This window comes from Pleurodeles waltl, chromosome 1_2 (assembly GCF_031143425.1).
Source record: "Pleurodeles waltl isolate 20211129_DDA chromosome 1_2, aPleWal1.hap1.20221129, whole genome shotgun sequence".
Lineage (NCBI taxonomy): Eukaryota > Metazoa > Chordata > Amphibia > Caudata > Salamandridae > Pleurodeles > Pleurodeles waltl.
The window spans coordinates 404,651,940-404,671,331 of NC_090437.1; the positions used below are offsets into that span (position 1 = coordinate 404,651,940).

The 19,392-nt window shown below is 42.4% G+C and overlaps 1 protein-coding gene across 1 annotated transcript in view; it reads left to right on the plus strand.

Moving 5' to 3' along the window:
* Positions 1-2,055: 2,055 nt before the first annotated feature.
* MLANA (melan-A) overlaps positions 2,056-19,392 on the plus strand; it is a 70,119-nt gene continuing 52,782 nt past the window's right edge. Inside the window, exons 1-2 of the mRNA XM_069240213.1 lie at positions 2,056-2,205; positions 3,625-3,732. Of these exons, the coding sequence (XP_069096314.1) occupies positions 3,647-3,732 (86 nt within the window). The 5' untranslated portion in view covers positions 2,056-2,205; positions 3,625-3,646. The remainder of the gene's footprint in view (positions 2,206-3,624; positions 3,733-19,392) is intronic.

Sequence of the window (19,392 nt, forward strand, 5' to 3'; positions counted from 1 at the left end):
GTGCAGTTTTGCACCAAAAAGTATAAATTAAGCCCTCAGTTTGTAGAGGCCTGTGTCACATTATGCCTCCGCCAGGTATAATGTGTGCAGGGTAGGTGTTCCCACGTTAAAAGCCACGTAGAAATGACGCAATTAAATTTACAATGTGTGCAGGGTAGGTGTTCCCACGTTAAAAGCCACGTAGAAATGACGCAATTAAATTTACAACTTTTCACTGTGTCACTCTACGACTGACTGCGTCAAAAACCCTACGCCTCCTCAAACCAGGTTTAAGGATTGACACAGAGCTTTTAACATGGATCTTGCCTCTGTGTTCTAACTCATTGCTGGAGTTGCGTCAGTCTTACGACCAACTCCAGCAATGCGTCACTTTAGCACCAAAAGATATGTCAGAATTTCTGCTGAATCTGTGAATCCTTGCGCCATGGAGCACTGTGTTGTAAATACAGTGCATCAATGGCGTCACAAGGGGGAATTACGTCAGGCACAAGAAAACGGACGCATCAATGCTGATGAATCAGTTCTTGTAAATGAGACCCTAAGTTTTCTCTCACTTAGTACTCCCACCAGTCCACAGTCTCCCTCACCCTTTCCACTGCCGCATAGGCCCTTATCATGCACCCTGATTGTTGACATATTGTTTTATACATTATACGCCAGCGTGATTGTTGGAAAATCTGAAGCTCACTTCGCCCCAAACCCATATTTCTTACTGACCAAGCTACTCCCCTTTCTTATCAGCTTTGGGCTGCCAGCAAATAGCAGTGCAGCATCTGTTCCTTAGCCCACCCCCTTACAATATCAGCAGACGCGGCTACTTGCGGCCGGCTTTGTGCTGTTTGCTGGCAGGCGGAAGGGAGTGGCCAGGGTGCCGCAATGGGAAGTTTATAGGCCTCGCTGGCACCAGTTCCACCACTACCAATCCACTTGTAGGTATCCACGGCAGCTGGGTAGCTGGTATTGGTGCAGCACCTGCAGTGGCACCAAAGCCCATTGAAGCCTGGCAGTGCTGTATGTTGCTGCTCCACCAGCAGTCAAAAGGGCCATTTGCTTTGCTGGCACAGGGCCCGTGGCACCCTTGCTAGACTACAGATACACGTGCTTTAGTTCACAAGGGGGCCCACTATACACAATGACGTGCACGTTTTAGGACTTTCGCATGTTGGGCTGAAATAAGAGCAGGAAGGAACACAGGCAGCACTTGAAGGCCCTTCCTAAAACAAGCACTGGCAAAAGCCATCATATTTGTCTCTTTTAAGTTTATAAACTATGGTTTACTGTGATGTTCATGTCCCTCATTTAGGGGCAGCAGAAATGGGTAGAAATGTGCGGTAAGCGGATTTCCGCACATCTTTCCCGTTACCTCTGATTTTCGACAGTGGACTACCACAGTGCTTTCTGGTGAGTTCCTCGTTATTACCCCAGCGTCATGTTGCGGGTGAAAAGTAGCAGAAACAAGTAGTAAGGCACAGGCAGACCTAATACAACGAGTCTATATTTTCAGGACTGTCTCGCTGTGGCACTCTGCCTAACGCAAGGAATATCGCAGCGCCAATCAATTGTGGCACTCGGAATAGGCGCTACTTACCACACCACATGCCTCATTGAAATGTCTTATTTCCTTTAGAGATGTTTGCGCTTTCTAGCATCCACACTTCATCAATGGTGGTGACGGAACAAAAACAATCGACTCTGTGATCTATTTGTATTCAAATCATGATCACCTCAAATTACATAAGTCATTATCTCAGCCACAGTTATTGGATGAGACATCGCCAATAAAGAGCTAGTGTTCAAATTCTGAGTGTTCCTTTCGTAACAAAAGGCATGCAGGCTCCAGTGGGTCCAATTGAGGTAACACGCTTGAAACAATTTTTCACCTCTCTTTTTAACGCCTTCTCAGAGACAGTAAGCGCTATATATAAGAATTGCAATTTATAATTTGTCGGCAAAGTGTGATTTGCATGTTGTCCTGCAGCAGTTTGAACGTACTGGGAGGCTCGGGGTCTTGTGGTTGAAGTGGTCCCGCGCGAGGATGGGGGCGGAGTCCGCCCTGGGAGGTTGCACTGATGCTTTCACACTAATTGAAGCGAATCAAAGGCTTTGGGGAATGCAGCCCCGTGATAATCACGAGTTAAACGTAGATTAGGGAGGCTTGTGCTCCGTCCCAAGCAGCAGTCGTGCAGGTCTGCGAGGAAGCTGAAGGTAAGTGAGAGAGGGCGTTAATGTTCCATTAGTTAACGGAACTCGTTTATGCTTTTAAACTTCTGTAGGTTTTGCTATTCTATGCTTCACTGTTCTTTTATTTCGTAGTAGTCACTTTTTCTTTTTTTCTACTTAATTTTAGCACTTTTTCTGAGTTATTTATGTAAAGTGCCTGTCATTTGCATATGTGTCAACTTCTAAGGACACGTAGGGGAGAGTTTTCCACAAATCGGAGTGCTTGTATTTTTGTATTCATCCTCACTGAAGGGGGGTCACATTTTAAAAGAAGATTAAAATAGTTATTTGTATCTGAAAGCTGGAAGTAGTCGGAGATGCTGGTATGTAAGGGACGTACCTATTCGCATGTCTCTGGCTCGGCGTAATTCCAGCATGACCGGTTGATGTGTTCGCCCCACACTTATCTCAGTGCCCCCTCCCCCGAACACCATCAGTTCGATTTTGAGGGTAGAGTGTGTAAAGTTACTTAGGCAGTGAGTTCGTTATTATTGGTACGATGCTAATTGCTAATTAGGTAGCCTGAATTATGCGAAATAAACGAGCAAAAGTTTTCCAGTGCATAATACGACATTTTGTGTGGTACTCGTATCCAAAGGGTGTTTGTTCTAACACGTAGGTAGTTAGTGGAGCAAAACGGATAAATGGATTCCAGTTGTAGATATTTGCAGACTTTATTTAGAGCGGTTGCAAGCGATGTAATTTTATTATTCAAGACCTCGGGCTTAAGTGGCCAAGTTTTGTGTGTGAATCCTCTTGAAAAATAATTGCTGCTTTTGGGAACCAATTGATGTAGCTTTGAATCGACTTCAACTCCTAAAGGAAAACAATGGCGAGGGGGTACCGAATCAGTCGTCCTCGCCTGTTTTCATTATTTTAATTCTAAAATCGTTTTCCTTTCGTTTCTCCCCCACTCTTGTCCCTCAGCCAAACCCTGGCGCTAAGGGTCCCACCTGGGGGAAATGCTGACCCGGTCAGTGGCTTCCTAGAGCAATGGACTGGTGTGATGTGGCTAATGTCCCCGCGGGCGCGTGACCCCTGCTCCGGGTAGCACGGCTTTGCTTTCTTTCACTCCCCGTCCAGCATGTTCAATGCAGTAAACCGCATGGAACGGAGACATGGGCTGGCTGGAGCGTGCAAACGTTCCGAGCTTGATAAGTGGAAGATTTTAAAAATAAAATGGGGTGAGTTGATTTCCCCCTAACGTCCATTGAAGTGGAGGTTGTAGTGGGAGACCCCAAAAGCGTGTCCACTTGAGCTGTTTAAGTATACTTTTGGAATGGCCGGTTGTGAACAGCATGGATGTCTTCTCTCCTTGAGGGGACGCCTTTTTTGAGGGTACTGGGGGATTTAATGTACAGCTCGGTGTTTAACGTAGGATGTGCTTGTGTTCTCATCCTCTAGTTGTTCCTGTCACCAGCGCACCATGCCCCGGCCCGCAGGCTTATATGGCTCCAGCTCGACCTACAGCAGCAGAGGAGGGCGAGGGCCTGGAGGCCTCAGTGCAGAAGAGTGAGTAACACCCTTCCAAGATGTCACTGCGGTGGTCTGCCTGGGCTTGTAATGTGTAATCTACCTGTGAGTTTAAATGTAGAGCTTCTTAACCTTCTGACTCCTGTGGAGCCCGACCACCTCCTCTCCTTCTCTCTCTTCACCCCCCCACTCTCTCTCTCTCCCCCTCCCCTGAACCACTACTGGAGGCCTGGGACCCAGCACTAAGCAATTTCTACCATGTCAAACCTCCAAATACAGAAACAAGTCTACATCAAAACACTCAAATTAGGAACTATTTCAATTTGCTAATTTAAAAAACAAATTTAATTTCAAAGGTGAGGCTGGAGCATTTCAAATCTAGTTTTTATTTTTATTTCCAGGCGGTTTAGCAGTATGCTAGAATTTAGCATATAACTTTGGCTTATTTGCCCCTTGTGCAGCCTCCTTCTCTGTCTGCACTTGCTGGTGCTTCAATAGAGGAAAATCAGTCATCCAGACTAGGCGGTATGCTGCACTTGCCTTGTTCAGCCAATCAAGCTAAGGATAACAGCTTAATTTTTGGCCTCTAATTTCAAATTCCTTCACATTTAGAGAACGGTGATTTTTTTTTCTTTTTTTTTTTCTTTTTATATATTTAAACTTTATTAATATGCTATTATTAATTTTCTAAACATTAGAAAGAATCCATTTCACTAGGGCACACACCTCAGTCACTTTCCCTCTGTTGGTAATGTGTTTTGCCACTTTATAGCTAATCCCTCCTCTATTCACCCCCACTGCTAGAAATGTTGGGGAGCCATCCGGATCCTCCAGCTATTAATGTTCCGGATCGGAGTCCACGCCATCCTCAGTGAAACCCGCTGACTTTGGCCCAGTGAACTTTTCAAACACTGGAACGCATTCAGCGGGGCCGCACTTGGCCTGGTTTCTGTTAGAAGAGATCTGCAGGAGGTGAGGGAGATCTCATACTTCCATTCAGATTGGACCCAACGCAAGTGCTTCATCCAAAGGGCCGTCAGCACTCCTTCTGTTAGTCTTAGCCTGGCTTGAGCTACCTGGAGATGAATGGCTCCATGCTATTGAGGAACCATTCAGATGGTCCTTCAGTAAGTACTTCTCTTGACTATTATTAGGAGGCAGGATTTTGAGTTTTCAACTTCTGTATGCACTGGAAGAAAGGCAGCATTTAACCTGAAAGACGCCACGATGAACTCTTTATGTAACTTAATTTAACAAGAAATAAGTAGATAAAAGCCAACATTACATAGTACGACCATCTAAAGGTAGCTTTGTAAATGCTCCAATTATATAATTTAAGCATCTGCAATGACAGTGGCAGAATTCAACCTAATAGTAAGCTAAACAGTGAAATTAATCTTACTCACGAGATGAATTTGCAAGGAAATCTCGTGCTAGGATGGTGATAAACACCTAGTCAGAGTAGGTAGCAATCATATTTAGGTGTTCAATTTCTGACTATCTCAAACTGAAGTTTTTATCTTGAAGACTTGGCGGTCTCCATACCAAAGACCTAATCCCAAAGGGGCGCAGATTTGGTCAACCGAAACCTGCAGACCCTGTAATTATTAAAAAGATATCAATGCTACATATTTAATGCACCTGTCCAGAGCTACATGACGCTCGCATTGCCGCTGCGACCATATTTAGAAGCACTGGGGGTTCGTCCATGCAGCCCAGCACTGATCCTGAGTCTACACGGTGAACATACCCAGTTGCCTTGAAAACCTTATGTTCATAGCAGCTACTAGGCTTGATTCAATAGCATAATTGTGCCTGGACCTTAGACCAGTGCTTGAAATGGAAAAATAAAAGTGCAGGTACTCTGTATCAGAGTAGCTGCTTGTTTCTGAGAAGTGCCGGTACTCTCCAATTAAAAGTATTACGTTTGTCTTGAAGTGAGGGTACTCTACCTCTGGGGGGGGGGGAACAATTGTGGTGGTACTCAGGACCGGCCCATTTAAAGCACTCCATTAGACGGTAACTGTTTTTATTGTCGATAGAGTATTTTTGCAACTTCAAAGTGAAAACAAACTGTTGTTATTCATGTGCTTTTTTAGTATTGGATTGTAAAAACTATTGGACTTGTCATTTTAATTAATCGAACAGTAAAGGTGTACACACTTAAAGGGATTTTCATTTATATAGCACTTACTAGCAAGTCTAGCACTAGGCAAAGGGACCGGTTTAGCAACCTTAAAGTAATGGAAGAATGAGGAAACAAACATTATTTGTCTAAACTTTTGCCTTGCTGTTTGCAAGCAGCTCCTTGATGCCAGTTCATAGGCAGGGCCCCTGGAATTATGTGATTGTGCGGCTGCACCATTTTTTGCGTAGTTATAGATTTGCAACTTTTGCCACATAATCTATAATTTGCAGATTTTAACAAAACAAAGTTTCTAAAAGCTCAAAAGTTACTAAAAACACAGAAATGCATGTTTCTGCGCAGTGGAAGGCCTTTTACAAAGGCTGACTGGTCACCTTTGTGTTGCTTATTGCTATATTTCAATGTTCTACTGGTACAAATGAGGTGCATCCAATACCCACACTGTCAACAAGGGTAAAAGGGTCAAAATAATGAAGTAATACTATTGCAAAGTGTACTGCTTTCAGCCCCATAACTTAAATTTTCTTGCCGCATAATTTACTCAACCTTGCTGCATAGTTGGGCTCTCCTCTGCTGCATAGTTCCAGTAGCCCTGTTCATAGGTCACTCGGTCATATTACAATGGCTATAACTTGAGCGATGCAGGTACCACGAGGATCTCCGCAGCAGAGCACTGAGCTGTCTACATGAAATGGAAATTTGTGACGTGTTGTGCTTTGCACCAGGCACATCAAACCTCTATTTTATGAGTCAAACGTGTGACTAGGTAGCACATATTTTGTCAGCAAGTGCATAAACCAGCAGAGTTCTCTCACTGTGTCGTAACCTGCAAGATATTTTAGAATACAGCTGGTGTGACCAGTAAAGTAGTCGGAACAGTTACTATTGCATATGTCCTACAAGAGGTAGGTTTTTTTCTCTCTATTCCCAGCCCCACCCCAGTAATATATTGTAGAGCTGCAGGAGTGGGTTGCTAGGGATCATTGAAATACTTTACAAACAAAAAATATGTTCCAACTCTATATACTAAATTCCACCTTTGAAGAAATCTTTTCTAGATCCTCTCTATAAAAAACGAGCAATTGCGGAGCCAATGCAAGGCCTATTGGCTTTCCTAACGTTTAGCCATGTTGCAAATGGCTGAAAGTAAAGATAAGAAGCTTTGACACAGCCATCGTTGGCTGCGTTCTAGCGAGGGTTTTTTTTCTCTTTTTATTTTTTATTCTTTTTATTTATTTATTTTTCATGCAGCTATACTGCACTAAAGCCAGCGCTGCATATAATCTAAACTATAACATCCTTTTAGATCTATAGTCTGGAGGCCCCCAAGTACACTCCTGAACTTTGCATGTGGGCCCCTGTTCAAAATGGGTAAGCATTTATTCACAAGTTAATCAATAAGAAAGATAGCAATTAACTAGGGTGTCCTGCACAGTTAACTTTTGGGCCACCTTAATTTTTAAAGACCTTGTGCAACAAATGTGTAAAATATGAAAGTCTCTTCAAAATTTCCCCCAAATATTTTATTAACATGCAGAACTGTTTTATTTTAGTAGCAGTACATCAGATTAGATCAGTGTAAGTTGTGTGTTTTTTTTTTTTTTTTTTTTTTTTTTTTTTAAGGAGTAGTTTTCAAATATTAATTAGGAAATATTCATGCTGCCACCAACCCTGACTATGACAATGATGAACTAAGAGGCAAGTCAGTTATGTGCATCCTTTAGATTGCCTGGTTTGCTATTTGACATATACAACATTTTAGCAAAATCAAATGGAGAATTCTTTTTGTACAGCATACATTCTGAAGGTTTGTGTTTCAAGATCTTCTTATTATATGTGATAATAAAGAACAACATTGGCAAATCCTATAGGTTTCACCTATGTGAAATGTATTGTCTTTGTTAATGTTCTTTGTACATGTTGCAAATGATTATAACAAAGATGTGAAGTAACTGAATGAGCTGCCGACTTGGAGAATTGGGTTTGAGTCTTGGCGTGTGATTCTGACAAACCATGTATTCTCCCCAGTGCCATAGAAAGTGGCTTTGTGCAATATAACTGGTGCTGTTATAAAGCCCTGAAATACTTAATAGAACTCTTAATGGCTTTTTATAAAAGCTGTGTGTACTGTGAAAAAAAGATGAGCTGTACACTTAAGTTGTGGCATAGCCCTAGGTGAGAAGAGGAAGCACGTGAGGGGAGAGGAAGGGTAGAGAAGAGCAGTTGCAGACGGAATACGTAATTATTGTGTAGATAAACAGAAACACAATGCCTTTCGTAAAAATTGCCTTTAAACTTATCCAACTCTCCAAAACGAGATGCTAAAGATGTCCTAAATCAAACTTATGCTTTACACATCAAAATGAAAAACGGGCATTGTTAAATTTTTCCAGTGTGGCTGTCTCTTTCCTGTGAAAAGATTTTATCCTGTGCTTGGCTGTGATGGGCCATAAACAGTGTAAATTGCCTAATAGTTATCAAACATGATTTTAAAAACATTCATGCTTCCACCCACCCTGATAATGCTAATAGTAAACTTCATGCCCCACAAAGAAAAGACAAATGTTTTGTGCAGCTGAAGAATGAGGTACTTCTTGAGAAGGCTATATCCAAAATAATATATGGAAAAAAGGTACAAGTAGGCTCCATGGAGAGAGTACGCTGCAATCCTTTTTCCTCTAAACACTTTCACGACGGCTGACAGCAAAACATACACCAGGCTTCCTTGAGGACACAGCTTGAATGCCCAGCAAATGTGATGAGAAGATTTACAGGCCTGTATATTGCAGAAAAGGAGTTTGTAGAAGTATACTGTAAACATGGCTTTAGCATGGGCATGACCACCTTGAGCTGGAAAGACTTTGGCAAATAAAGCCAGCAAATAGAAACCCAGAAAATGTGAGCTACAAAGCCGATGGCAAGCAACGGGCAGAATGCATTACCAGGTCCATTTTCTAAAACTCCCCAAGATGTCTTATGCAAACCAGACCGCTGCACTGTCTGTGACCTAAAAAGATGTTATTCTACTGCTAAAGTATTCGAATGTTGTCCAAAACAAAATGAAGGATTTCAGATCTTTCGTGGGTATCCATATGTTGTCAGATTATTAGAACTAGGTTGTGACACAATAAACACAATTTCTAATTTCCCCAAAAAATACTATAATCAAATCTCTAGGTATCTTAGGAACACATTTCCTTCAACTGACTTGAAGACCAAACCATAATTTCATGCATAGAATATGGGAATGCTTTGTACTCTGGATGTCTCGGGAAAAGACTCTTGTATCCCTCTCCTCGAAGCTATTCTGTCCAAATGTCCTGCGGTACAAAAACAAGGCTGGCATGTGCCTCACCTTTAGGACTTCTTGGCTTTGCTGATGGTTTTAGCAATATTACTGTATATATAGGCACATATACATCATCACACCAGACAACCTATAATGCTAACACCATTACACACACAAACCATTGCTAAATAACAGCGAGATGAAGATAATACACACTCACACCATGACACATTACACCATAAGGTTCACCATCTTACACACACATATCGCACTGACATTTTTCCATTTTGCACCATCACTTATTAGATGCACAGAATGGCTTAATCTAGATTCACCCTCTGTTGCATATACACTACCATGCAAAAAAACACACACAATTCCACAAATGCTTGCTTACACCAACACACAACATCAAACACATACCATTGCACACACTAGCTCTTCAACACACAATTACACCCTAAAAATCAAACTCAAGTTTCCACTGCTGCAATTGTCTGGTGTCTGAGAAATTCAGATGGCTGGGATGCAGCCTTTTGTAAGGCTGCAAAGACACACTGCCCAGTGTGTTCCTCTACCTTGGCTGACTTCATTAGTTCGATTACTCCTTTCTCAACCAAGATGTTCTAAAACAAGCACTAGCAGCATCAATAGGTCTTGTCGAGGAGGCCAATTGTCAAAGCTGATGGCACTTAAAAATAAATAAATAAAAACTGGAGTTGGTTGCTGGGAGTGGAAGGCTCTGAACACAGTGCAGGAGACCAGGTGGGGGGACGAGGGCGAGAGGGGCAAACAAAAGCACATGGGAGACAGAGGAAAGTGGATAGTGCTGGGGATAAAAGGACACCACTGAGACCATGGGTGGAAAACAGGTGAACTCCAATGAAGAGCTTCGTAAAAATAGAAAAGCACAGTGCCTGAAAAATGGTCACTGGTGAAGCGTAGGAGTAGCCAGTCGGAGAGATAGTAGAGAGGCTATGCCCCACTGGAGGGGCAAACACAACCCAGATGGGATGAGACTAGACCCGCATATGGTTAGTAAGTAAAGAGGAATGAGACAACAAAATGGCAAGTAGCATGCAAAATGCATTCCAAGGTCTGCTTTCAGCATGTCCACAAGAAATCTTTCACTAACAGACTGCTGTGCTGTCTGACAAGCCTTGACCTAAAAATGACCATTTTGATGGTCCAAATTAACATAAAATGGCTACCTTTTGAAAACTCTTAGTACATAAATACAATTTGTGCCGCATCCAAGGTATTACTAAGCGCTCCTAAGTACCTTAAAAATAGAATCCGCATGTCTGGAAGGAACAGAATGTCTAGAAGCAAATTATTTCTTGATCATGAAATTCTGACAGTTAGTGGAAAACAATCTCCTTATTTGGAATGGCCCAGGTTCTGGAACTCACTATCAGCGAACATCTGACTTGCTACTGCTCCAAAGGAATTTAAAAGTGAGTTATCAATCTTCTTCTAACCATGCACCAGTAACACCTTAACATATTCCCACTTTGGCTTTTTATCCTCCCATAGTCTTTTCTGTCTTGCCTTAAATGGGAAAATGTCTGTTCTCCATAGGACCTCAACCACATAATCTCATTCCTGGCATAATAATTCTGTTGGGAGCTTTCTTGCCCCGTCTGTACTTGCTACCCATAAATGATCTTGCTTCTTTCAGCTTTTTTTTTTTTTTTACTTGCGTTCTTTCCCTCCTTGTTGGGTCATCTGTTCCCATCATATTCTGCATTGGTAGTTCTGGCTGTTGTAAATTGCATCGCAACAAAGGCTTGCACTTCATAGCATATGTTACAAAGGAAAAAAAATCTGAAAACAATGGGGACATGTTCCACCGCTTAACTCTCTACCGATTATTTTTCTTCACAAATTGGCAACATTCGTCCTGGTACTTGTAGGAAATTGGTTTATTAGTTGAGGAGGTTAAGTACCCACCTCAAGTAATCACAACATTTGTCGGGTTGAACCACTTAAGTCACTGAATAAACCTGACCTCCACCTTCTGGTAGCTATGGCACAAAGCACACAGATTTAACTTGGAAGAAATGTGATAAGTATTTATGCAGTAAGGTCAAAATGCAAAACAATTAAACTCTCAAAACAAATGAGAAAAATGTTAAATCCGATTTTTAAAGTTTTAAGTAGAAATGGCACCAAGAAGCACAAAGTTCCAATGATAGTCCATGGTTACAGTAGAACACAACCTGGGTGCAATTTGATGCTGCCTGCAATGGAGCGTAGGGCATTAACCAGGTTGGTTCTGGTCAAAGATGTTACTTTCTGACTTTTGTTCTTCAAGTGTCAATCCTCCACAGGAGCACACTTCTAAACCCCCAAGGTGAGGCACCAGGGACTCTCAAAGTGGCAGGCAGAGGACAATAGGAGGGTCCAGTTGCCAATGGTCAATTGGCTAGTTGCAGGAAGAGGCTTCTTGAAGCTGCTGTCCCTGTAGCTTGAACAAGCAGGTCAGTCTTATGGCCCTTGGAGTCCACATCTTTGCCCTGGGTACGAGAAGGAGGGAGGGAGAGAGAGAGAGAGAGAGTAGGTCCAGTGGTCTTGGCTTTTCTCATGTCTCAGTCAGCAGGTTCAGTCCTCTTCTGATATTCCAAGGTTTCAGGAGTGTTCTTAAGCAGGTATCTGTATATGCCATGTTTATGCCTGGCACAAGCTAGTGGGTTGGAATGGTCTCTGGCGGCGCCCTAATCAATGGTGTAAAGGTTCCCACTTTGGGCATTTTCAAAATTGGCCGGCATCTTCAGACATGCTAAACTTGGACTTTCTTGGTTGTTGGGGTGTGTGTGAAGGGTACTATGGCAATCATAGTGGACTCCCACATTTCCCACTAAAATTCAGTTTTAGGCAATTGCTGTACCCTTAAGAAATTCAGAGACAGAAATTGAAGCTTTGAGAAACAGACTATTGATACACATAAAGTATGTTGGCATACTGTTTCCCTACTCTGAAGTGCTCCCCAAATGTCATATGAAAACTCCAGCAGATCTAGTCACTCCAGCAGGATCTGACACTGTGATGGAGGCTGGTCTTACTGGGGGAGCAACAGAAGGGTGTAGGTGTGGATTTTATCCACATCTGCTTGTGTCAGGGTAGGCGTTTTCTAAAGTTAAGAAAGCCCTTGGTCCCAACCCACAGGCCACCCTGTCAAGAGCACATTACCACGTCCCCACACCTAAGGCCTTTTGTCAGTGTCCTGGGAGCAAGTTCACATTACAATTATGCCCACTCAAATGATAATTATTAGCTGGGAAATGGGAGAGAGCAAATTGCAAATCTAGCTTCCAGGGACTTTAGGCAGGGTAAGGCTGACTTCTTATTGCAAAAAATGTATCACAAATCCGATTTCACCAGTAAATTGGGCTTGTAATAAATGTTTCAGAAAGTTCAAAAGCTACATTTGTAGCTGTTTAACCGGTAGAGAACTTTTATTAAACTTAATATTGTATCCCAAAGCTTTCCTGTGAAACAGCCAACCCTGCTACAGTGAAAATTGCTTTGAGACATTTCACTGTAAGGACATATTGAACAAAACCTCTACATGTCTAACTTTTAAATTCCCTGCACAAGGCAATAAGGCCTACGTAGGGGTGGCTTCTTAATATAAAAAAGAAGGTTTAGACCTATCCTAAAGAGGTTATTTTGACAGATGGAATTTGCAGTTTAAAACTACATTGCCAGGCTACAATGGTAGGAATGGAGACATGCATTGCAGTGCAACTGCAGTAGATGGGCCAATATATACTGCAGTCCACTGGTGGCATTTACCTTCCCTTATAGGCCCTGGGTACATCTTGATACTAGACTGAAGGGACTTAAAGGTAAATTAAATAAACCATTTGGGTGTATAACGATCTCATCATGTTCAAAGTCCAAGCTATGGCGCTTTAAGACTTTTTTTTTTTTTTTTTTGCATAGGTAAAGAGCAGGGAGGTCTATAGCCTGCAAATACAGGGCCAGCAATAAGAAGGCAAACAAATCCCCACAGAAAGGGCAAATTTCCAACAGTACTCCTGATTTATCTGAATGGTTGACCGTGCTGTATACTGTCTAAGCCATTACACACAGGAAGAGTAGGGAGGTACATCCCACCACACACCCTCCTATTTACAGAAAAAAGTGTGTGGTGGTGGTAGGGGGAGATATGAGGAACTAAGAACAATATCACAGTAGAATGTCTCGATTTGAGGCTCCACCCGTGGGGGCCAGACCTTGTACTACCAATGGTTGAAAACAAAATTACTTCACAGCTACACCTGCTGAAGTGAAAGGTTCCTTGGCTTTTATATATATATATATATATATATACGTTTTTTTTTTTTTTTTTTTTTTTTTCGAAATCCCTCTAAGCATGGGAAGAACTAAGGAAAGTTTCCATGATTAGAAATAGTGAAATTGCACAGGGCTTACCTGCGTTGAAGCTGCTGTGAGGAAGCAATGCACACCAGTAGTATCCCGCGATGCACCCTTTGACAAATGTGTGACCACAAGGGGCATCGCCCTGCTCCCAGACATGAGGTCTTACTTCCTTTGAATATGGATCCTATATATGTGACAGAATTTCAGGTAGACCCAGTGCATTTTCACTATTTCTAATCACAGACTTAGATGATACTACTAACGTTACACTTTTCCAGTGTGGAGTTTGTTAGGGATCCCTAGCCCTGTTGAATGCCCCAGACCTGTAAAGGCTTGGAAAATGGGCAGAAACATGTTGGCTTATCCATAGCAGTGCGGGGCCATTGCACTAAAGCTCACCTCTTCACTTTTTTGTTTTTTAATCATACCAGTGGGTACCATAATAAAGGTGATGTACAGGTACTCCACTAGGTATTTTTAACTATCTGGTTCCTGTCACTGTCCAGTCAACTTTATATAAGAACTTCCTCTGGTAGGTTCGAACCAGATGGTCGAGTCCGCCCTTGTGACATTGTTCTCCAGGGGTTGGAAGGGGGCGGTCTATGATGAAGCATGACACTACTAAGTGTGTGAGACTGCCTCTACCATAAGAGAAACTCTCCTTAGTTCTTCCCATGCATAGAGCAGAAGTCTTAAATCTGTGGGTTGCGACCCCAGGGTGGCAATGGAGACCTGGGCAGGGGGGGAGCGCATTTCCCCCCAGCCTCACTTCGTCCCATCATTAAAATGCCTTAGCTGAACTTGGAGTTATTGAGTCTCCTGTGCTGTGAAACGAATCCACACAGACAGCTAAAAACACCTTTTTGCCAGGGAGTCTGCTTCCTGAATGAAATTCAAATATGCGTTAAGAGGTGATCTGCAACTGTAAAGGGTGCTTGGGAGCCAGTTCTTGGCTTTAAATGATCGAGTCACTCAAAGCTTTGTGATGACGAACATTTATTCTTTTTGAGTAGTAGTGCAAAGAGGTAACTGCACTATGAAGTGTGTGTGTTTAATTGTATGTACATAGCTCTTCACCTGGAGGTGTTAAAGGCACAGCTATTAAAAATGGTATTGCATATGCTCTGGTATTAATTAAATCTACATTTTGGAAGCACTGTTTTATCTTAAACCTTTTTGTAGTGGCCTCTCTTATACTGTGTGTAATGCAAGTATTAAAAAAAATGCCTTACTTATTCACAGTGCTTTCTGCCACAGGCTGTGGCCTCGTGGCACTAAAAATACACAAGTCACTATGCTCTACTGCACCAACCAAGATGTCATTTTGTTGCTGCCCAGTTACACACAAACCTCTGTAGTGCATTAACTAATAGAGGTTTCATAATGCACTACAGTGCATTGCCCAATGAGCAACATCTTTCTTTTATTTATTTTTTCATTTAAGCTTGCTGTTATTTGATTTGTAGCTACCTGACGGTAGACAAAAAGGAAAAAAAAAAAACATACAGAATATTTTGGGGGTTATTTATGAGAGGCTTTTACCGCCGGAGCATCACTTTTTGTGACTCCCTGGCAGCACAAGCCTCTCAATCATACCTATGAGGCGACGCAAAGCCACCCTGCAAGGCCTGATAGATATGGAGTAAGGCAAAGCAGCACATAGCGCTGTGTTGCCTTACTTTGTGTCAAGGAAGTAATCCATGGGCATTGTGATGGGTGTTCCCACGCAACACCCATGGATTTTGATGCTGTACAGATTTACAAAATCACGTTAATTGGGGGCAGTGCCAAATCCTTGCGCCTCGGAGCAGGCATATTGAGGAAAAATGTTTTAATTTCTCCTCGTTTTATCCTCTTTCCATGTGCTGCACATATAGAAAGAGGAAAATGCCTCTCTGGATTGTTTTTGGGCAGGAAGGTACTCCTTCCTGCACAAAAACAAGCCTACCTTAGTTGGCGCTAGGCACCAATTTGTGCACCAGTGCAGGGGGAAAGGGCAGGAATGCACCGTTTCAAAAATACGGTCCATTCCTGCCTTTTTTTATTGGGGTAGGGCAGTGTAGCAAGATTACTTTCAGCACTGCCTTACACCAATTCCTCATATATTAGGACCTTTGTGTTTAGCCACACCTTTGATTTCCCCCCCCCCCCTCCACCCCCACATTCAGTGACCTTTGGTTTAATAAACACTGTTTAATATTACTTCCTCACAGTCACAATGATTTGCTGTGGGAATTGGGTACATTTATGATTGTTGATGAGGAGTATCAGGTTTTCAAAACTTTTGCCAGGAGGGGGTCCTTACACCCTAAAAAAAATTGAGGGGGCCCCAGCCTCAAAAGGTTTGAAGACCTCTGGCATAAAGGAAATTCTAAAAAAAAAGTCAAGGAGTCTTTCTCTTCAGCAGGGGTAGCTGTCAAGTAATTTTCTTTTCAACTCTTGATAGTACGAGCTCTGACCCCCCCCCCCCCCTCCCCCAGCCCCTATTGGTGGAGCCTCAAATTAAGACATTCTACCATGATATTGTACCTAGATCCTCATATCTTTCCCACCCCACACCTTTTTGTGTATACCATCTAAGCCACCCTGTTTCCCAGTGCATCACAGTTCTACACTGTCATTGCCTTGTCCTGTTGCTGGGCTACTTTGCTGCCATACTTTTTGTTACCTGTTTTTTGATGGGCGTCTTTGCAACTGGAAACATTAGCTTAGTTGGTGTGTTTTTTTTTTTTTTTTTTTTTTTTTTCTTTCTTCAAATGTTTGTTGCACCCATCAGCATGTTCCTCGCTCCAATATCCATGTTAAATTTTTTCCCTGGTAGATTTCATGTTAATATGTGTACGAACTTTGTCTAAAAGTTATCTGACTGGATTTCTGTCACTGGGAGCTCCTATTTCACATGTCCTGTTTGAACATCATCCAATCCATTCTGGAACCTTTGTTGGCCTCCTCTAACACTTAAGGCATATCCCCTTTTCTAGATTACCACTCGCCCTGTACCATTGTGCTGCATGCTGGTTACTAGATCAATTTGCCTTTCTGTATGGGAATCTGATGGCACCATGGGTGTGTATCTGACCCGCAAATGGTTACCACTTAGATTTTCCATAGATTGAGTTTGCTCCTGTCAAAGCTCATTTTGTGACAGGCCTGGGGGCTTTATCTTGAGCCTTATCGCCTTGTTGAGCACCAATGTTGAAAAGACTGAATTGTCAGTGGACCAGGTTTTTTCCAAACCCCCCAAATACAAGAACATTTCAGGACTCGAAACATAATTTGTAAATTCTTCAGGATGTTTCACGTTTGAACAGTGAAACCAGGGAGATTGCCTGCTGCTCACATCCTTTTTCTGTTCTAAGGTTTTCTTCTTCCCCCTGGCCAATCACCCACTTTTTAGTACTGCAGAAGGGGCCTGTGTTGTGAAAATGCCACCAGGGGATCCCAGGTAGATCACCACGTACCGCAATTTAATGGGCGAACAAATGCCATTTATTGACGGTGTTCTTTTAGTGTGGGCCTACCTGCAATGCCCTGAGGTTCTTTACGCAAAACATTGAATGCACAATTACTGTTAAGTATGAGGGAACTAACTTCCTCGGAGGGAAAACAACAAAACGGCCAAGCACGTGGGATGACATGAAGCCTTTCAGATGGAGTGGGAAGACCAAAGTCTTTTCTGAATGGGAGTAAGTAGGATTTATTAAGTGTTAGGGTAGACTGCTTTTTAATGGTAGACATGAGAACTCTTGCATCTGAATCATTCCGTTTAATGTGTCCTCGTCGCTTACATGCAGTAATATTTTATTCTATTAAAGATACTACTCATTGGGTTAAAATTATAATCTGTGTCTCCAGAGTGTTATCGCACTGTGATGCCCCCTAACACACACCACCCACTTGCAGGGTTGGCTGCTGCCTTTGGGGTTCATTAACCCAGCTACATGGGTTACCTCTGTTATTTTTGAAGTCTGATGCTCCAATGAGGGTATTGTGCCAGCAGCACCTCCACCACCTCTGCCAGCAATGAGCACGCATAGCCTGCCAGCATGGCGCCCATTAGTATATCCACATGGATTGGAAGTTTCATGCTGATTGGGTGCCTAGCTCAGACTGCTCTCAGGACCGGTCTGAGCTACGGACAGACGGCAGGCAAAGGACACGACGAGATTGACGAGCGGCAACGTCTAGGTGCAGCAGAGAGAAATCAGTGAGGTGAAGAAAGGAGCGTTAAAAGAAAGATATTCGCCAGTAGACTAAAAAAAAAAAAAAAAAAAAAAAAGCCCTGGGCTTCTGTCTGCACTCACCTTTTTACAAATTTAGCACGGGCCTTAACTTATAAGCAGCACCCAGAAAGGGTAGGATTAATGTGGCTGTTATCTAAATGCTTGCATCAAAATGGGTGCATCACATTTTTCCACTCAAACCGGACTTCTATCTATCTATCTTTCTTCTTCTTCTTCTTCTATCTATCTTTCTTCTAAGCCTGAGCTCAGCTGGCACCTAAGGAAACCTGTATATATTTGAAAACTAGACACTTAGGGAATTCCAGGAAGGGGTGAATTACGTGAATCCTCTTGAGGGTTTTTTTTATTGTGCTTCTTACATTTCTGTGATGGAAACTTCCAGGAATCCACAAAATTCCTACCACCCAGTGTTACCCAATTTGTGCTGCTAAAAACACTGCTCCACTTGTGTGGCTGGGCTTAGTGCCCATGACAGGAACGGATCAAACCAAGGTTAATGGAAGCCCTTACCTGGGGGATTCCTATTGAACTTTGTTTGATCCATTCCTGTTGACTCTTAAGGCCCCAAGACTGCATCCCCGGGGCCAGCACAGTAACCGTCCCGGGGAACCCACCTCCAGGACACAGTAGTTCCCTGGAAACACATGTTTGCTCACCATAAAGGAGAAAGTAAACAACTCGGCTCCCAGCTGGTGAGAAATTTAAAAATGCCCCTGCTGGCTGGAACAAGACTTGCGTTCTGTTTCCCTGCCTGCACTCCTGAGGGCAGGGAAACATAACCCATATTTCCCCTGTCCTGAGAGAGAAAGCATAGATGGCCTAGCGGTGCATGGCGAGGGCGCGAGTTATAGTTACCTTACTTAGGGCACGAGTTTTAATTTGTTAAAAGAACTCTAACTATAATTGCTGAATTTCTTTGGTTTTGTACAAATACATTTAGAACCTAACTAAAAAGTCCCTGTAACCTTTGTTTTTTTCAGTGAAGATAAACATGTATCGTAGAATACGTCTTGCCAAAGGAAGATGGTACACACACACTCGAGGATAATCCAATTCCTGTTTTAATTAAAAGATTCCAGCCCATGCAACGGGTTTCAGCACTAAGCCTTATTCATGCACGGGGTAATAGTGCTAAACACAACCATATGTATACCCTGAACCCAAACACCCAATGACATTAAGGAGTGACTAGGATTGTCTCCATTTCAAATAAGTGTATACATGGCCATCTTGGAATGATGCACAAGTATGTAAAATATATCATCTCCTCCTATATACCAGTAAATGTGATAGATAAACCTACTGCAACATATTTCCTCAAAATGTAACATTTTACAGGTGTTACCAAGAGACCAACTACTAAGAGTGCTGTATCACAAGTAAGAAAAACGGCTGATACATACTATCCTGTGAAATAACAATTTCATGGTTATACAAAAAAAGCCCCTTGTTGTGTTAATAGTTCAACAAAAATGTTTTGCAAAATTAACCTAAGTAATTGAAACTATGTGAAAATTGACAAGCAAGTAATGTGTACTGCATATTAAGATGTAAACTAAAAATATGAACGTCATAAGTTACACCTCTCATAAATGTCCTATGGTAAGGGCTCCAGCTGGATTGACAACATA